General features: G+C 35.0%; 2 protein-coding genes across 4 annotated transcripts; both read left to right on the top strand.

The window, feature by feature from the left end:
* The first annotated feature begins 2,876 nt into the window (after positions 1–2,876).
* On the top strand, positions 2,877–6,341 carry LOC116024763 (E3 ubiquitin-protein ligase BIG BROTHER-like). Of its 3 annotated transcripts, none has more exons than XM_031265754.1 (8): positions 2,877–3,015; positions 3,909–4,253; positions 4,838–5,063; positions 5,145–5,179; positions 5,336–5,380; positions 5,507–5,634; positions 5,734–5,842; positions 5,938–6,341. In XM_031265754.1, the coding sequence occupies exons 2-8, from the start codon at positions 4,113–4,115 to the stop codon at positions 5,986–5,988; spliced, it is 735 nt and encodes a 244-aa protein (XP_031121614.1). In that variant the 5' UTR covers positions 2,877–3,015; positions 3,909–4,112; the 3' UTR covers positions 5,989–6,341. The 3 variants fall into 3 exon arrangements, with proteins under 3 accessions (XP_031121614.1, XP_031121615.1, XP_031121613.1); XM_031265755.1 differs by lacking the exon at positions 2,877–3,015 and adding an exon at positions 3,054–3,248; XM_031265753.1 differs by lacking the exon at positions 2,877–3,015 and adding an exon at positions 3,054–3,371.
* Positions 6,342–17,064: 10,723 nt separating this feature from the next.
* On the top strand, positions 17,065–19,648 carry LOC116024567 (extensin-2-like). Its single transcript, XM_031265480.1, has one exon. It carries the CDS (start codon positions 17,076–17,078, stop codon positions 19,509–19,511), a length of 2,436 nt encoding a protein of 811 aa, XP_031121340.1. The 5' UTR covers positions 17,065–17,075; the 3' UTR covers positions 19,512–19,648.
* The last annotated feature ends 204 nt before the right edge of the window (positions 19,649–19,852 follow it).

Below are 19,852 nucleotides of genomic sequence, written 5' to 3'. Positions count from 1 at the left end.
ATAATGTACATTATTTTAATGTATAAAGTACATTATGCTAACTCATAATGTACATTATTTTAACTCATAAAATTTAACGACGTCGTTTTGGACCACGGTAATTATCTATGTTGAAACTAAATTCATTATTTAATGATAACTTATGATGTAAACAACATATTTTTAAAGCACAAAGCCACAAAGGGGATACAAATGATTAGAGAAATGGGGAGTGCAAGCAACGTGTGGGCACGCAGCTGGCAAGGTGGTGCTTCATGCTTAATCTTCCTCCCATGGCACCCGACAAAAAGGAATGATGCTTATGATCGTCAAGTACTGACGAAGATGATGATGGTGATAATAATGGGATTATGCCATGTCCCTTACACGCTAGGTTTGTTGTCTTCCACAAGCAATCATTTTCCTCTCTCTCACATGCAAATGGAAGCTTTTTTGCAGGGAATATAGAGCTTGGAGGATATGGTTTCAGCCTTGCATCTGATCTGATAAAATCACCATCCCCATGTCATAAATCTACCAGTCTTCTAGTAGATCCAAGATAGATAGACAGGAAACATCAACCATGTGGCATAATTTATCTGTTGTGTTAGAAAAATATTACTTGAGACTCACATAATGAAAATAACTTATCAATGGTTATTACATCAGAAAATAAAAGTGAGAGAGTAGAGATCGGATCAACAAGGAACAATAATGTAATATAAGTACATAACCACTTTAGGTTGAGTAATTTCAAGTATTTAACTTTCCAGAAGCCTAATAAGACAAGTTTGAATGGTTAATAATGAGGCTCATGTAGATGAAATAGTACATGCTATAAGTTTGGGTAGTAGTGAAAATTAGGTGCCTAGTACTCAATGTTTGATAGTACATGTACATATACTATTGGGTATGATTAATTTGAGTGGAATTTTCACTAATTAAATTATGTGCCAAGTACTCGATCAATGTCATATAGTATGTATACACATTTTGAGGAATGAAGACTTAATTTTTACAGAAAAGTTTTGCAATTTGCAAAAATGGAGTTGCAATCATTAAAATGCAGTACATCCATGAACTAAATTTCTCATTTTGCCATTCATTTTAATGCCAACTTGACGTCAATGCTAATGGATGATCAATATAACTTAAATTTCAATAGTCTGAAGACTAGTTTGGGTGCAATTACAAGTCATGGAATCAATTTCAGAAAAGGCTACAGTTGGAGGACCATTTTGAGAAGAGTTCTTATTATACATGGATTCTCAAATCTTACTCTCTAAATTTTACTCACTGATATGACGATGACTAATAAATTATTTTTTCATGTGAATCTCTATACAAGTGTCAAACATTAAAATTTTGTACGTAAAAATAAAAAATGAGAGTAAAAAATGGGCATAGTATTTTCCTTTTGGGAATTAACTCTTTTATATAGTAAGAACAATTCTTTAGAGGCAAAATAATTTTTGTGAAATGATATTGTACAATTTTTTTTTATCATGTAGGATCTTTTTAGGGAAAAAATACCTACAATTGAATGGATCCTAGGAATAGGTCCCATAAATGTGGGGTCCACCTTGAAATGGACCCCACTGTCCTACAGGTTGCCCTTGATCCCACAAAAGAGATCAAGATGTGAGCAACAAGAAAACCGGTTATTCCCTTTTCTGATTTCTGTCTCGTACATGAATCTCGTGGGAGCCGTGGGACCACGGCGTTTCCAAAGTTCAAACTTAATTTCGGAAACCGATTAGTCCAGTTACCGGTCACACCGGTAACGGAGTTGTTTCGTTAGTTCATCTACCTGTAACGAACCAGAACCAAACAGCATGTGTCTAACCTCGTGACATTTTTGTTTTTATCTCAGTACAAGTAAATATATATTAATATCAAAATGAGTTAGGTACGGAGTGTAATTTACTCGGGACATATCCAAATAAAAAGTATCTTATATGTAAAAATAGTACATGACCGCTGAAACCCACTTGGTCTTTACTGTGGGACAGACGGGCTGAGCTGGTAATATTCAATTTAAAACATAAAATAACATACTTAAAATAGTTTTACCAAATGGCATAATGGCATATATAGTTTTGTAAGCTTAAGATTGTGCACATTGCACTCCTAATGTTACAAATAATATAACATGCATGACGTTGCATTTTCAAATTAAATGTAAGGCACTCCCTAATTCATGTGAAAAGCTAGCTACTTTAACGCACAAGATATACCTATATTTATTATTGCATTTAAGATTAATATACTTTTTTTAACCACTATTGTGTATATGTTGCTATAATGCTATAGAATGACATACATGGTATTGCTAAACTTATACAAATATGTTTCTTTATTGGGTCATTATAAGCATGTAAATAGTGATGGATTTAATTAATTTGGATGGTTCGAATTAACAAATCTGATAAATAAATAAAAAGGATAATACGATAAATAACAAATGATAAAGACAAGGAATATATGTCACAACAGAGACAAATCTTGTACTAATGGATGTTGTAATATAAGATGATTACAAGTGAATGAATTGGTTGAATGATGTCTTAACAAAATAATAATGAGCTAATTTATAATAAGACTTCCTCCTACCCGCCTCCATGAGAATAGGGCGAGCAGTTGGATCCTCTGTCTGTGCATGTAGCAAACAAGGACGAACCAGGCCCAAGTAGAGGCTGCCTCAAGTTGAGACCGCTCGGGGCCTAGGTCGCCCTCCGGATCATCATTGCTTTTCCTCGGGTCGGTTCGATCTGGATCCATCTCTAATATATCCATCAAATAGTTATAATTGTTTATTTATAAAAAATAATACAATGATAAGGATTAAACTATTCCAATATAAGAAAACTTTAGACAATCACGCAGTTGGTGAGCGCAATAAGAGTGATTCGATTATGTGTTGCATTTTCTCTCCCAAGCGATGCTGACACGCAGACTCCAGCAGAGAGAGAGAGAGAGAGAGTCACTTTGGTGAGCTGAAGAAGACTGCGGCGGGCGTTCAAAAAAGCGAGCAATGTCGGTTCTTTAATCTCTCTATCTCTATCTCTATCTCTGCCTGTCTGTATGAGAATCATCTTTTTTGCATTCTTCTATCTTTAAATGCTTTTTACTCTTTTGCTTTGATCGATCAACCGATTCGATTCGGTTGCGCCAAGTTTCTTCTTCTTAGTTTGTATGCTTTCTCGAGCCTCAGAATTCTCGAGACACAGCACCTCGAACGGTTAACTCATCGTTTTCCCGTAAATGTGGTACTAGTTTTCATCTTTGATCCGCTTGGTTGTTCAGAAAATCTTCGGGGAAAAAGTGTTTCTGTTTGATTGTTTATTGAGTATTTTAGAGGTGGAACCGTGAGTTTTTATGAGGAAAATGCGGTAAAAATTTGATCTTTAATGTTTCTTCCTTTGTTTTGATTTGTTGCTCTGTAATTTGTGCTGGTTCTAAGTAGTAACTGTTCGTCAAGATATAAGGAACCGTTTTTTTTTTTTAATGATGAAATTTTGGAATTTGTTGCGTTCTTCTCTGTGCATGATCTGCAATTATCATATTTTCGTTGAAAATGTAATACGGAGTATTAGTTTAGAGTTATTGATCCCGGGCATCTGTTTTACTGGAGGGTAGATTGTGGGTTAGACACAATCGAGTCTTACATCACAGTATGAGAGTTACACCTAATGTGGTGAGATTCAGGCACCGTTCCTCGGCCCGTGATTTACTCATTCATTATCCTGTCAGGTTAGGGTGTGGGATCTGGGCTAGGAAATTTCACCTTTTGTGGGCAAATTTAGAGTTATTGATGGCTTGATGCATTAAATTGTTTTGATGTTATTATCTACCTGCTTGTTCTTCTTAAAGGAATCTGAAACTCCTGCCACATTTAATACTGATTAATGATCTTTCTTCCTTTATAGGATTGCAAGAATTTGGCAGGGATGATAAGGTATCTTGATAGAAATTGCAGTCCTCTGTGCTGATGATCTGCTTCTGCCTGTTGGCAAGAGGATACTGTTATGCGTTTGGGTTTCAACTCTTATGTTGCTCATTTCATTGAGTGGATTTAAAGAGCTACTGCTGAGAAGAAGGTGATTGTGTTTCATATTTATAATTGATTCAAGATGAGCTGGAACCCTCAGTTGGAATTTCATTACTCAAATTCTGCCATGCCTTACAACTCCATTGGAAGCTTCATGGATTTCTTTGGAGCCATGACCTATGACCATGTGAACTATATCTTTGCTGATGCTTCATATGCTCCCGTGAGTTATCTAATCTTGTTTATATTACTCCGTACAATTTTTGCCTATAGACTATAGTCTTTCTGGATTGGCTCCACTTCAAGAATGATAACTGACAAGTGATGATTTAGTGATCGATAGCTCGTTAACTCGTAAGCCACAGTTTTATTGTAACTTTACCAACTGAAGTTGGTGTAGCGGAAGGGACTAGGACTCTTATTGTGGCAAAACAAAAGTTTAAGTCTTTGTTTAGAGGGGTCCTTTCTATTAAGAGCGTTTATTGTGGGGGGCTTAAGCAGTTAGGCATCCTAGCCTAAAAAAAGAAAGTACTGTAGCTCTCCTTTTTGAACATGGCATCTTTTGTCCTGTAAGCTAAGAATGACTGAACAATGCCCCTTTTTTTCATTTAGGATAAGCTTGTCTACTGCTGAGCTTGTGAAAACCTTTTGCAATCACTGCAGTTTCTTTCGATATTTTGATTGATTCAAAGTTGCTTATTTTTGTGACTGTATTCTATTATTGTTTTGGTCTTTCTTCTCCTTGAAGGTTAAGACTAGTCAAGATTTTGCATAATATGCGTATGTAATTGCTTCTGCTTTGTGCAGGAGAGTCTTTACCCTTCTGTTTATACCAATCAATACAAGTTCGGGTTCTCTGAAGCTGGGAATTTCTGTTATTATGATTATAGTCATGACCATGTTTTGAACAATCAAGTATCTGGGAATGAGGTGCAAGATCGACATCTAGAAAACCCTTCAACGATTGCTGAAAGTGAGTCTGTAGCAGCAGATATGCACCAACAAGAACATTTGGGTGCTAATTCCATGGAATGTGAGTTCTGTTTTCTTGTTTTAGAGAAAAAATTGCAGATTTTATTGTTGATGCATTAAGCATTTTCTTCTAATTTAGCAGGTCCTCGAGGTCATCATAATACTCGTGTCAGTGAGGTATGAAATTTTCTTGTCGAAACTCTTAAGTCACCTTTTTTAGTGTTTATTTTCGACTACTCATATCCTCCTTGTGTATTCAAAATGTAATACCGAAGAAGCAGCTGAGTTAGGAAAACCGTTTTTTTTCATTCATCCTCTTATGAATTACTGCAGGTTGTTTGGCAAGACAATATTGATCCCGACAACATGACCTATGAGGTTCACCGTCTAAATTCATCTTCACATACACGACTGAGAATTAGTTATCTGAACTCTGATTATTCATTCTGTGGTGTTACTGGCAAGACAATATTGATCCCGAAAACTGACAATATTGCTTGATAGGAATTGCTTGAATTGGGAGAGGCGGTTGGAACTCAAAGCAGAGGTCTTTCTCAAGACCTCATCTCTTTGCTCCCCGTCACAAAGTTCAAGCGCGGCCTATTCTCAAGAAGGAAATCAAGAACCGAAAGGCAAGATCCTTTCACTTTGACATAATCTCTGGCTTTATCTGATTATTCTCCGCCTCTTTCGCACCTGAACCAATTCAACTTGATTCCTGTCTTTAACAGGTGCGTGATCTGCCAAATGGAGTACAAGAAAGGCGATCGTCAAATCACTCTTCCGTGCAAACATGCCTATCACAAAGCTTGTGGCAGCAGATGGCTCAGTATCAACAAAGTAATCGACTAAACCTAAACTAATTTACATTTCACTTAGTATGTACACCATACCGAATATCACCCATGTTGCTAAATCGTTCCTAACGTTAACAGGCATGCCCGATATGTTACTCAGACGTGGTGATCAAAGCGCCAAAGCAGTAAAGGTTTTCTATTTATAAACATAGGGCGACCCCGGATTCATCTTCTCTTTATTCAATCTTACCGTAGCTTTCCCGTCCCTTTACATTTCCCCTACATTATCTTCGATCCTTTGCTGTTAACCTTTCATGTTAACATATGAAGATTTAGCTTAGTTGATGACTTGATGTTAGAAGAAGTGTGTTGTCAGAATTCTTTTGTGTTGTTTAGAGCTTGCAATTAATGCTGTTTTACATGCAAGTATTGTTTCATGTGTTTCCCCCCTATTGTAAGATGACTTCCTTGAAGGCATAATAGCTGTAAAATTCTTTACTTTATAAGACCTGATCATGATGATATGATCAGTTGGTGGGACCTGCACTTGTGTAATAGTCAGTGTCACATTTTAGACGTACGATAGAATGCTGTAAAAAAATTCCAATCATCAGAAGGGTTGAAAATATGGTTTTTTATTAGCAGGGTGATGAATTTTAGGACCACCCATCATAGGTGGTTGAAACTGTCAAACATTTTTAGACTACCTCCAATAACATGATTGAAAAAGGTGAAAAATTCATAATTTTTTTTCTTGTCTTTGAGTGGTCCAAAAATCAAATGTAGCCATAGGTGATTTCCCAGCTGTGTTTAATGGTTTACACCACAATCCACCTCAGATAATAGCTAGACATGAAACTGAAAAAATAAGAAAATTGAAGGAACAGATAAGAGCAACAAATAAAATAATCTGTCTCAAAATTAAGGGTGACCTAGTGGGTGAAACATGATTCTCGTACCAGAAAGTGACCAGTTCGATTCTTGCTAACACCCTCCCGGTTGAATCCATCGCGCAGGGTCCTCCTAATCCGGGTAGTGGTTGCGGTAGATAGAGCTGTCAATACGGGCTGGCGGGCCGAGACGGGCCAAAACTCTGTGGGCCTAAGCGGGCCGGCTCAAAAAAGCCCACCGGTAGAGAGCACCCAAGTCAAGTACAACTGTAAAAGGGAAAAATGTAACACAAATCTTGTAAATATAGATATTATATATATATATATATATATATATATATATATATATGGTGATAGTAATGAGTTAACAAACATGCATGGAAGAGAAGGCCTAACATGAGAAAGAAGAACCTGTCAAGATAGCCAAGGAGACTGCCTGAAAACCATATCAAAGGTCTTAGCTTTTTACACTAACTTCATGAAAGACCTGATGAAATTGGTGCAGGCAAGTCATCCTTGGCTACCAAACAATATTCTTCCTATCATGTTAGTCCCATCTTCCTTTCTGATATGTTGATTCATCATTTCACAACAACATTATATTGTTTTTCCTTCAAGAGTATACTATTTTTCGCCGTAGTGTTCGATTTGGATCAAGAAGAGAAGGGCTTGCATGAAAGGGAGGAGCATGTCAAGTTAGCTAAGGATGACTTGCCTGAAATTGAAACCTAGAAAGTTTCAAATGGTTTTGTAGCTTAGGCAAGTCATCCTTGGCTACTAAACAAGACTCTTCTCTTCATGCAAGCACTCTCTTCTAGCTATATTTGCTTGGTGTGCTTCTACATGGCAATGAAGCCCCATATTTATAGCTTCAAGAAAAGGTTTAAGTTGAGGCATAAAAATTTCTTCCACTGAAACTTTAGAGTAGAGGTAATGGGACCCTCATAAGCAAAGGTAATGGATGCCCATGCATGCATATGCTTCAAGAAAAATGTTTAAGTTGAGGCATGTAAATACACTCCACCCAAATTTCGAAGCAGAGGCAATGAGAATCTCGTGATTGAGGTGCAATCCTTTCGTTAAAAAATATGTAAGCAATGGATGTCATGCATGTTTCAAGAAAAAAGATTAAAGTAAGTTGAGGCATGTAAATCTCCTCCCCCGAAACTTTATATATAGCAGAGGCAATGGGACTCTCGTGATCGAATGGTTGTCTGATCCATACATACTTTAAGAAAAGGTTTAAGTAAGCTGAGGCACGTAAATCTCCTCCGGATCCACTAAAACTTAGCTTCAGGGCAGAGGCAATGGGACCCTCGTGATTGAGGTGCAATCTTTTCGTTTAAGTTATGACTACCCTACCATGCTTCAAGAAAAGGGTTGAGACATGTAAATCTCCTCCACTGTACCAAAACGCAGATAGCAATGTGACTCTCGTGATTGAGGTGCAATACTTCTGTTACGAAAATAAGTAATGACTGCCCATACATGCATACGATAATAACAAGTGGTGAAATCACAATAGCGGAATCTCATGCGGCATGCATCAAACTCGTGCACCACTGCGGCGTTGATCGTCAAACTCGTGTGCTTGCAGTCTCATCACATGCATTATCCATACCTTTCTTGGATGGGATGGCACATAGCCACATATCACTTTCTATCCATACTAATTATTATATTCTGATCTTGTCTCATTTTGACATTCCTACCAGGACTTCTTTCAAATATGACATTATCTCATCTGTTCCCATACCGGCCTGCCCGGATATATTCTTTGGTTTTGAATGGAGGCTAAGTGTTCTCTCCTAAGCCAGGCATATTCTTCTCCCTATTTGTACGTTGAATGCAATAATGGGTTAAGTGTAAGCATAGCATGCATGTAATTTCCCAATACATGCATATATGTAATGATTTGAAGGTAGGGCTTATTTGATAATTAACAAATAGTGGATAGCCCTGGTGCAAAAATCTACCTAGGCGGCTGCCTAGGTGCTAAGAGCCCCTAGACCAAGGTGAATTAACCCTAGGCGGCTAGGCGACCGACTGCCTAGGCGCCTAACTTAGATCGGCCGAGTTGACGGCTAACTCGGCCAAATTTAGCCGAGTTAGTCGAAGTTTACTCGATTGAGTCAGCCTTGTTATATATATATATATAGAGAGAGAGAGATAGAGAGAGAGAGTAAACCGCCTAGACGCTAGTCTACCGCTCGAGTGCTTGACTAGCGCCTACTGCAACCATGGTGATAGTATTGTGTTAGTAATTTTGTCTAGCTCTCTAGAGGATTGTATTAACCGTTCGCTGATCAGAGGTGCAGAAATTACTGATACAAGTTTTTAACTCCTATTTTAGGCCCTTGTAAGCTTAATTTGACCGTTAGCTAATAACGGGTAGTGTTAGTAATTTTGTCTAACAATTTAACAAATTGTATTAGCTGTCACGATCATAGGTGAGGGAATACTTATGTGAGTTTTTATCTCCTATTTTGGACCCCTTGTAGCTTGACCTTTGGCAAAAGTAGTAAGCATATAGAATCCAATGCTGCATGGCATGCAATCTATAATAGTTTGACTAATAATATAATGTTGGGACCTTTTTCTTTGAACTTAATATGATGAATATCATACACAAAAAAAAAAAAAAAAGAGAAAATATCATTTTTAGTCCCTCAACTATAATATATGTATCAATTTTGGTCCTTGACTATTAAAAATTTCAAATTAGGTGCATGACTATTCAATTTGTATCACATTTGGTCCTTGACTATTAACATTTTCAAATTAGGTACATGACTATTCATTTTGTATCACATTTGGTCCTGTCGTTAAATTTTCCGGCCAAATTTCCGCCGAAGTCACCGGTGACCGACTAATTTATTTAATTTTTATTTTAAAAATTATTTTAATACTCCGTAACTTTTAAATAAAAAAAAAACTTAAAAATAAATAATAATAATAATAATAAAATAGAAAACGCCGGTCACCCCCGATGACTTCGCCGGAAATTTGGCCGAAAAATTTAACTGCATGACCAAATGTGATACAAAATGAATAGTCATGCACCTAATTTGAAAATGTTAATAGTCAAGGACTAAAAGTGATACAAATTGAATAGTCATGGACCTAATTTGAAAATTTTAGTAGTCAAGGACCAAAATTGATACATGTATTATAGTTGAGGGACTAAAAATAATATTTTCTCTAAAAAAAAAAACCAATTAAAATAACACAAATAAATATATTTGGTGTGACTCGACCCTTCGACTTTTTAAAATAAAGAAGTCACTCTTAACCGGCAGTTTGAAACCATAATCGAACCGAGGCTACCCTTACTAAAGAGCCACATTCGAGTCATTTTTTAGCTCTACCATGCGAAACCCTTTATCCCAACATAATTAAAACTCATGAAAAATAGTCCAAAGTCTAGACATGCTACAAGGGAAAACGAGAGTCAAGAGCAAGAGATTACGAAAAAATAATTAAGAAGACGATTTATGTGGTTCGACTATTGCCTACGTCCACCAGAGTGTATGAGATCTTTCATTAATTGTGATGATAATACATTCAGAGTTACAAACATCATATTTAATTTATAGGTAACTTTAACTGTACATGCATTTATAAAATTGTGATGATAATACGTTGTTCCATCCCACTCTGTTCCATTACGCTCGATCACCTGTCATCTTCCAGTAACATATGAGACATACACATTAGCTCAAGAAGTTGCTAAGCATTATATATATATTTTAAATAGTCCGTATGGATGATAGAATTAGTTAAGTGATCCTTGGAGAGCTAAAAGATCAAATTATTGATCAGTCTAAGGACAAAATATTGCCAAGCAAGCACTTCTTGCTGATGATGCTTTGAACATGAATTCCACCCATCTGAAATGGGTAGAAGGGCATATATTCTTTTGCAATATATGGAATGTCAAAATATATATATGGATGGGAAAGTAGATATGAGTGATCAAAGTGATAGTGACTAGTCTAATCCACTTCTAGCTGAGGCTATGTATAAATATGGGCATTGCTATGAACAAGAGAGTGCACCAATTGAGTAGTGTTTCTAGGAAGAGAGGCATTGCATGAAGAGAAAACTGTTGTTGAGTAGCCAAGGATGACTTGCCTACACAATTTAATTTGAGATCTTAGCTTTGAGAATTGCCATGGCATATATATATATATATGGCATGGCATTTTGAACATCTTTTTATTGGTGTTTAGGCAAGTGTATCCTTGGCTATTTTGACACTCTTTTCTCCCTCATGCAAGGCCTCTCTTCTCCTCTATTATTCGAAATGGTTCTTCAGCTATGTCAATTTTATCACTTTGGTTCTGGACTTCTAGTTTTGTTCAATAATATTAACCGTTAAATTAATTAGTTGTTGTATTTAAATTTTAATTTATTTTAGTTTTGCGAAGTGTTTATTTCTAAGAAGAGAGGTCTGTCATGAAGAGAAAAGTGTTGTTGAGTAGCCAAGGATGACTTGCCTTCACAATATATATCTTATTAAAAGGTGTTTGAAATTGCCAAGGCATGGCATTTTTTGAACATTTTTTAGATGTTGGTGTTTAGGCAAGTGTCCTTGGCTATTTTGACACTCTCTTCTCCCTCATGCGAGGCTATAAGTATCTCTTTCTCCTCTATTATTCTTCATCTAATATATATAGTAAAGAAGACAAAATATATTAAATAATGAGTATATTATTGAAATGCTTCTTCACCTCTATCGATTTTACTACTTTGATTCTCGAATTCTAGTTTCGTTTAATAATATTCTTGATCATGGCATGACATGCATTTTGGACACCATTTTAGATCATCTTGGTGTTTAGGAAAGTGTCCTTGGCTATTTTGATACTCTTTTCTCCCTCATGCAAGACTATATGTATCTCTTCCCCTCTATTATTTTTTGTCTAATAATAAATATTAAGAAAAGAAATAAATTTTATAACTAGTAAATTACTGAAATAATTCCTCAACTATAATAATTTTATCACTAATTTTTGTCTTCTAATTTTGTTCAATAATATTCTTGACCATCAAATGTGTACCTATTTTTGTTGGTGTTTAGGCAAGTGCCCTTGCTATTTTGACACTCTCTTCTCTCTTATGCAAGGCTATATATCTCTTCTTCTCTATTATTCTCTGTTTAACACATTGTTCTATCTTATTTACTAATTTAAATTGGCATTTAGTTTTAATGTACAATAAAGCTAGATTACTTAGCTTAAACGTCTTTCTAAGCTTTATTTTTCTGACTTCAATTCATGAATATACGTCGTTGATAATTAATTTCTCATCATTCACCCATCATGTATTTTGAGTGTGTAATTGTGTAAATATACAAAATTCATTTAATTTCTCTCAATTAAGATAATTCAAATCCACTTGAACCCGACCAAATTAAAAGTGGATCTCAGACATCATTTTTGCTAATTTTTCAATAGAAGGTAATTAATTAAAAATGTCACATGAATAATAATAATAATAATAATAATAATAATAATAATAATTCTTGATTCAATATAGACGTTTGATCAATAATTCAAGCAAAGAATATCAAATCCATTAATGGGAAACATGATTGGCCGATCTGAGCCATTGATCGAGTAGTTGATTGGTTTGGATATATAAATCCTCTAGAAGGCTTCTTTTTCCTTGGAGATTATGTCCCACATATAATTAGACAATAACCATAATAGGACCCAAAAAATAAATAAATTAATGCTTAATTAGCTGTTTGACTAAGAAATATGGAGGGCATATATATATATATATATATATATATATATATATATATATATATACACACACACACATACAAATATATATGATCCGTCCACCTAAAATGATTAAATTTTAGAAAATAAATTAAAAATAGAAAAAAAATACAAGTCAATTTAAAATTTATAATATTTTAAAAAATTGATTTTTGCCTTTCTAAATTCCTTATTTTTCAACCATTAGTCATTTAGATGGACGGATCATAAGTTCTCATAGCAAGGCTAATTTTCACTTTTCATTTGAACTTAGCTTCAACACATGCGCACACATATATAAGGTTCAATAAAAAATTTGGGGTTATATTAGAAAAGTCAAAAGATTGGTTGTTGTTGTACAATTGTCTCAATTTCTTGTAGGTGTTAATGGATATATAATCATATGAATTTCTTATCTTTAAAATTTTCCAATTTTTTGAAACCTTAATTAAAAACTAAAAGAAGTAAATATCAAATACTCCCGTAGGCTACTAAAATTTTACATTTTTGTATAATTAGACCCTTGACAAAAAATTATATGTGTAATTAAAATATTTAATTGTATAATTAATAAATGTCAATAATTATCGGATTGAGATTATAACATGGCTAATTTCAATATATTAGCATGTAGTGTATAGGCATTTTGGGAGATTGTGTGTTAAAATAAATCTATAAATTTATTTTAATTATCATAAAAAGTATAAAAAATTAAAAGGCAACCAAGTTTGGAGAGAATACAACCGCACTCTCAATCTCCACCTCTATGAAATTGGTTACCTTTTTATCTCCAAATCCAGATGAGAAAGAGGCAACGATAACTACTACTCCCTCCATCCTCTTGCTCAAATCTAGAGAGAAAGTTACTTCTAGTATGTATTTGGTTCAATTTATGTGGTTTAACTCGAATTATATATTTTCAATTCAGTTTTTTTTTTTTTTGTAATATTTAGTTTAATACAAAGTGTGTTGAGCCGTTATATTTTTTAGTTTTATTTATAAAAAATTCATAATTATATTGAAAACCGAAATGTCCTACAATCTAACGGTATTTAAATTATTTTGTTGATAGAGGACAAAAAATGGTCATGTCATAATAATACTAGGACCAAAGAATGATGTTTTGAAAAAAAAAAAAAACTAAAGATAGACTGTCACTTATAAATGTAAGACCAAAAATGAAATTAATTCTATTTTATTTATAAAATGTGATTTAAGAAAAAAAATATTTTTAGTCCCTAAATTAAAGAAAATAATATATTTCATATCTTAATTATATCATCACCACTTTTCATCTTTCAATTATATGTAAAGTTACTTTTTTTCTTTTTCTACATTACCGTACTCATGCATTTAAAATCTACAGTAAAAATTTTAAATACATGCCAAACATTTTAATAAATTCATGAAATTGTGGATCACAATTAAACATGTAACTAATCGCCGTGATAAACTACTAATTCTACTCATAGAGAGTACATTATTCCTAATTCTACACATAGATAGTACGTTTAATTTCAATAGTACTTAATATACATCAATGCATGCTATAAATTTTAGGTTGTGTTTAGTTCATGAATTTTGTAGTTAGTGTTTGGTTGATAATTTTTTAAAGCACAACTATGGAATTATTTTTGAGTATTCTGTTACAATGTAGTGTATAAACACATAGAGTCTTTCTTAACCTACTAAAGCACATAGAGTCAATGCCTCAACACTGGGGTTTGAACCTGAGACCTTTCATTTAAAAAGCCACAACCATGTCGTTTGACGCAACTATTGGATTTGATTACTCCTTTAATTAAAAATCTCATTCCCTAATTAAAAAGGGATATCATTCCATCTTATTGGTAATCTAATTTTTAAGTTCCGATTAATACTTTCAGATTTTCTTTTTTTGTTCATATTGATGTTTTGGATGTCGTTTTATTAGGATCAAATTAAATACCTTGATTTTTGTTTTTTTTTTTGTATTTTTAAAACATTTATTCCCATTATAGTTCATACACAACCAAACATCTTGGTAATCATTCCAATTTCACTCTACTACCAAACATGCAAAATACTTTCACCAAAAGCCATTTCCATTACCAAGTATTTGATTCACATTCCGATTATGATTCTCATGTGCGAACCAAACACCCTTAGTATCCACAACAAGATCAAATTAAAGAGAAACTCATGAATTTATTTTAAGTTGGTTGACCGAGTTGTGCCCTAGAAACATGCATATAAATGTAGATTAAGTGCTATTGTAATTGTAATCATACAAACTCTTCTAAGGGTTAGTTTGGAAAGTAGGAAAATGTTTTCTGGAAAATGAGTCATTTTTCAAAAAACATTTTTTCTTTCCCGTGTTTAATTTGGCTGCACAGCAAAAAAATGTCTATGTGCGTTTGGTTCATTTTCTGAAAAATAAGTAGAATTGTATAATTAAACATTTTAAATATTTTATTTAGAATATAAAATATTTATAATAATATTAAAAATAATATAATTTATCAAAAAAATTTAATAAAAAAAAAAAACCAGTTTCTGTCGGAAACCTTGTTCTGAGTGTGGCGGAAAATTACTTCCACCAAAATGACTAGATTTTCCTCCGTCGACGGAAAACATTTTTCCATTCCCTGAATTTTTCAATTGCATCCAAACACTGAAAACTCGAAAAATGATTTTCAGAAATCATTTTTTGGATTTTCAAACACATCCTAATTTAAATACCACTAACATTTTTGTTAAATAACGAGAAAAATTTGCTGCTACTAATCAAAGTGTGCATTTGGTAGCTCTCACTTTTGTGTAATAATCTGCAAAGACAAATCTCATTAGGAATGCCCCATACATGCAACAAACTAAGCTAATTGTAAGTTGGCAAAGAACAAATTCAAACTTTTTTCTTTTCTCTAATTTAACATATTTATCTTTTAGATTATCATAAAAACTAGTAACTTTATCACTTTGATAAGACCTCATGGCCGTACCTATTTGATTTAAAAGTCAAGAAGTGAAAGGTACCTAAACTTAAAAGAAGAAAAAATAACATTTCATTTATTTTCTTAAATATCCTATATCGTACCAAACACAATTAGTGCATTTATTTTGGGATGGAAGTATTAATTTATAATTTTATAATATTTTGATTTTGGTAGGTAATGCCATTGGCCGGACTGTGATGTTCATCGACGATGATCGATCACCATCAAGACTTTAAAATACCCAAAAAAAAATAAAAATAAAGTCTTTGAATTCATGCTTATTGTTCTTACTACATGACCGATAGCTAATATCATTATATTCTTACTAGAAATCATTAAGAAATACAACTTGTGTTTTCATTATTTGGATTGTAGTTCACATGTCTCTTTTCCTTTCATTCTTATTGAGATATTAAAGAGATTTTTCATACTTGAATATATATGAATTTGAAGATCAAGAATTCAAATTTGACTCGGAATGGAGTTAAACTGGATGTATAGATTGCATGTTTGTAAATTTTGGTTTTTTTAGGATTGGTTTGGAAACTCGAATGGAAATCATTTTTCGGGTTTTCAGTGTTTAGATGCAATTTGAAAATTCAGTCAATTTGGCGGAAAATGACTTCTGCCACACTCAAAACAAGGTTTCCGACAAAAATCATAAGTTTGGTTTCCGTAGAAAACCGGAATAGCTTTGGTTTCCACCGAAAACCATTTTTTAAAAATGTTTGATAAATAATTTTATTTTTAATATTATTATAAATATTTTTATATTCTAAATAAATATTTAAAATGTTTAATTATACAATTCTACTCATTTTTCAGAAAATGAACAAAACACACAAAGACAGTTTTATACTATGCAGCCAAACACGGGAAAGAAAAATATTTTCTGAAAAGTGGCTCATTTTTCATTTTTCAAAAAATGAGCCAAAAACACAAAGACAATTTTCTACTATGCAGCCAAACACGGGAAAGAAAAATGTTTTCTTAAAAGTAACTCATTTTCGAGTAAACATTTTTCAGAAGTCATTTTCATGCTTTTCAAAACGGACCCTTAATTGAAAACAGAAACGATATTTACGTGAATTAACATTGAAAAAAAAAATGAAGCAACCGATTAATATCTGACTCTGTTACAATGTAGTATATGTTCATAATTACTTTCTCAACCTACTGAAATATAAAGAGTAAACAGAGTGTAAATCGGGTGCCACTAGGCCACAAGATCTTTTGTTATATATATATCAGTAGCAATTATATGTATTCTAGTATGTAATTTGTAATTTAATTATAAAAAGAAGGATTTCATTGGTTTTAGTCTACTACGCGTTTTAGTTAGCTTTTCAGCAATTAGCTATATTGAACAAAAATGTTTAGGACTCACTACCTAACCTCCCAAGTTGACTTTTCTCTTGGCCTGCATGCTATAATCAAATTTGCTATCTTAGTGGGAGTCCAATATTCCCTCTCGCAATTATATATTTCTTTTTTAGCTAAATACAGGCTGTTTATTGATAATTTGTTACTTTTTTAATAATAAATTAATAAATTCTTCAAACCAATGATTTGAATCTCCTCACTATAAATAGGCCTAATTCCTCATTTGAGTGTACTACAACACAAACATTTGCAAAAGTATGGTGACTCATAAGGAGTTGAGGCAATGGCCTCAACTTGCATTTGCTTTAGCTCTTTGCTTGCTAGCTTCTTGTGTAGCTGAGGATTCCAAGCCTTACATTTATGCATCACCCCCACCGCCAAAGCACGTCGATCCGGTTTACTATTACAAGTCGCCACCCCCACCGTATTACTACAAGTCTCCTCCTCCACCTAAGAAATCTCCACCGCTGCCGTATTACTACAAGTCTCCTCCTCCACCTAAGAAATCTCCACCACCGCCGTATTACTACAAGTCTCCTCCTCCACCTAAAAAATCTCCACCACCACCGTATTACTACAAGTCTCCTCCTCCACCTAAAAAATCTCCACCACCCCCATATTACTACAAGTCTCCTCCTCCACCTAAAAAATCTCCACCACCCCCATATTACTACAAGTCTCCTCCTCCACCTAAAAAATCTCCACCACCCCCATATTACTACAAGTCTCCTCCTCCACCTAAAAAATCTCCACCACCCCCATATTACTACAAGTCTCCTCCTCCACCTAAAAAATCTCCACCACCCCCATATTACTACAAGTCTCCTCCTCCACCTAAAAAATCTCCACCACCCCCATATTACTACAAGTCTCCTCCTCCACCTAAAAAATCTCCACCACCCCCATATTACTACAAGTCTCCTCCTCCACCTAAAAAATCTCCACCACCCCCATATTACTACAAGTCTCCTCCTCCACCTAAAAAATCTCCACCACCCCCATATTACTACAAGTCTCCTCCTCCACCTAAAAAATCTCCACCACCCCCATATTACTACAAGTCTCCTCCTCCACCTAAAAAATCTCCACCACCCCCATATTACTACAAGTCTCCTCCTCCACCTAAAAAATCTCCACCACCCCCATATTACTACAAGTCTCCTCCTCCACCTAAAAAATCTCCACCACCCCCATATTACTACAAGTCTCCTCCTCCACCTAAAAAATCTCCACCACCCCCATATTACTACAAGTCTCCTCCTCCACCTAAAAAATCTCCACCACCCCCATATTACTACAAGTCTCCTCCTCCACCTAAAAAATCTCCACCACCCCCATATTACTACAAGTCTCCTCCTCCACCTAAAAAATCTCCACCACCCCCATATTACTACAAGTCTCCTCCTCCACCTAAAAAATCTCCACCACCCCCATATTACTACAAGTCTCCTCCTCCACCTAAAAAATCTCCACCACCCCCATATTACTACAAGTCTCCTCCTCCACCTAAAAAATCTCCACCACCCCCATATTACTACAAGTCTCCTCCTCCACCTAAAAAATCTCCACCACCCCCATATTACTACAAGTCTCCTCCTCCACCTAAAAAATCTCCACCACCCCCATATTACTACAAGTCTCCTCCTCCACCTAAAAAATCTCCACCACCCCCATATTACTACAAGTCTCCTCCTCCACCTAAAAAATCTCCACCACCCCCATATTACTACAAGTCTCCTCCTCCACCTAAAAAATCTCCACCACCCCCATATTACTACAAGTCTCCTCCTCCACCTAAAAAATCTCCACCACCCCCATATTACTACAAGTCTCCTCCTCCACCTAAAAAATCTCCACCACCCCCATATTACTACAAGTCTCCTCCTCCACCTAAAAAATCTCCACCACCCCCATATTACTACAAGTCTCCTCCTCCACCACCTAAAAAATCTCCACCACCACCATATTACTACAAGTCTCCTCCTCCACCTAAAAAATCTCCACCACCACCGTATTACTACAAGTCTCCTCCACCACCTAAGAAATCTCCACCGCCGCCGTATTACTACAAGTCTCCTCCCCCACCTAAGAAATCTCCACCACCACCGTATTACTACAAGTCTCCCCCTCCACCACCTAAAAAATCTCCCTCACCGCCGTACTACTACAAGTCTCCTCCTCCACCACCTAAAAAATCTCTACCGTCGCCGTATTACTACAAGTCTCCTCCTCCACCTAAAAAATCTCCACCACCCCCGTATTACTACAAGTCTCCTCCTCCACCAAAGAAATCTCCACCGCCCCCGTATTACTACAAGTCTCCTCCTCCACCACCTAAGAAATCTCCACCACCGCCTTATTACTATAGTTCTCCACCACCACCTAAAAAATCTCCACGCCCACCATACTACTACAAATCACCACCCCCTCCATCACCATCACCTCCACCCCCATACTATTACAAGTCTCCCCCACCACCGTCTCCATCTCCTCCGCCACCATACTACTATAATTCTCCTCCACCACCTAAAAAGTCTCCACATCCTCCTTACCATTATAAATCTCCACCTCCACCATCTCCATCACCCCCACCCCCTTACTATTACAAATCACCTCCACCACCGTCACCCTCTCCTCCTCATCACTACTATTATAAATCTCCACCACCACCCCCTCCACACCGCCATTACTAAAATAGTCACTGATTTCCATTTTCAAAATATATATCAAGAAGTTGTTGTTTCACATGCATAATCTATAATGCTCCTTGATATACAAGTGTATGTACTTTCATAATTGATATGAATAAAAGAGTGTTTTAACTTCGTTTAAGCATATTCTTCAACAATGTTTTCTTTGAATAATTGGGTCTTGAATCTTTGCTATTTGGATATATTGTCACGAGATACTTGGGTAATCTGTCTTGTCTTTATCTTCATACAGCGAGTACACAAATGGAATAAATTTCATTTTTTATCCAATGAACAAATTCAATTATTTGAATGAATATCTAAGACAAAAAATGACCTATCCA

Source organism: Ipomoea triloba, chromosome 7 (assembly GCF_003576645.1).
Source record: "Ipomoea triloba cultivar NCNSP0323 chromosome 7, ASM357664v1".
In the NCBI taxonomy this organism is placed as follows: domain Eukaryota; kingdom Viridiplantae; phylum Streptophyta; class Magnoliopsida; order Solanales; family Convolvulaceae; genus Ipomoea; species Ipomoea triloba.
Note: the sequence above shows the minus strand (reverse complement) of the source record. Positions and strands in the feature narration are given on the sequence as shown.

Excerpts from the sequence above, each read along its gene's own strand:
- LOC116024567 (XM_031265480.1), top strand. The coding sequence starts at position 17,076 with ATGGTGACTCATAAGGAGTTGAGGCAATGGCCTCAACTTGCATTTGCT.
- LOC116024763 (XM_031265754.1), top strand. The coding sequence starts at position 4,113 with ATGAGCTGGAACCCTCAGTTGGAATTTCATTACTCAAATTCTGCCATG. Across the intron at positions 4,254-4,837 it reads CTGATGCTTCATATGCTCCC|GAGAGTCTTTACCCTTCTGT; the intron begins GTGAGTTATCTA and ends TGCTTTGTGCAG. Across the intron at positions 5,180-5,335 it reads ATAATACTCGTGTCAGTGAG|GTTGTTTGGCAAGACAATAT; the intron begins GTATGAAATTTT and ends GAATTACTGCAG.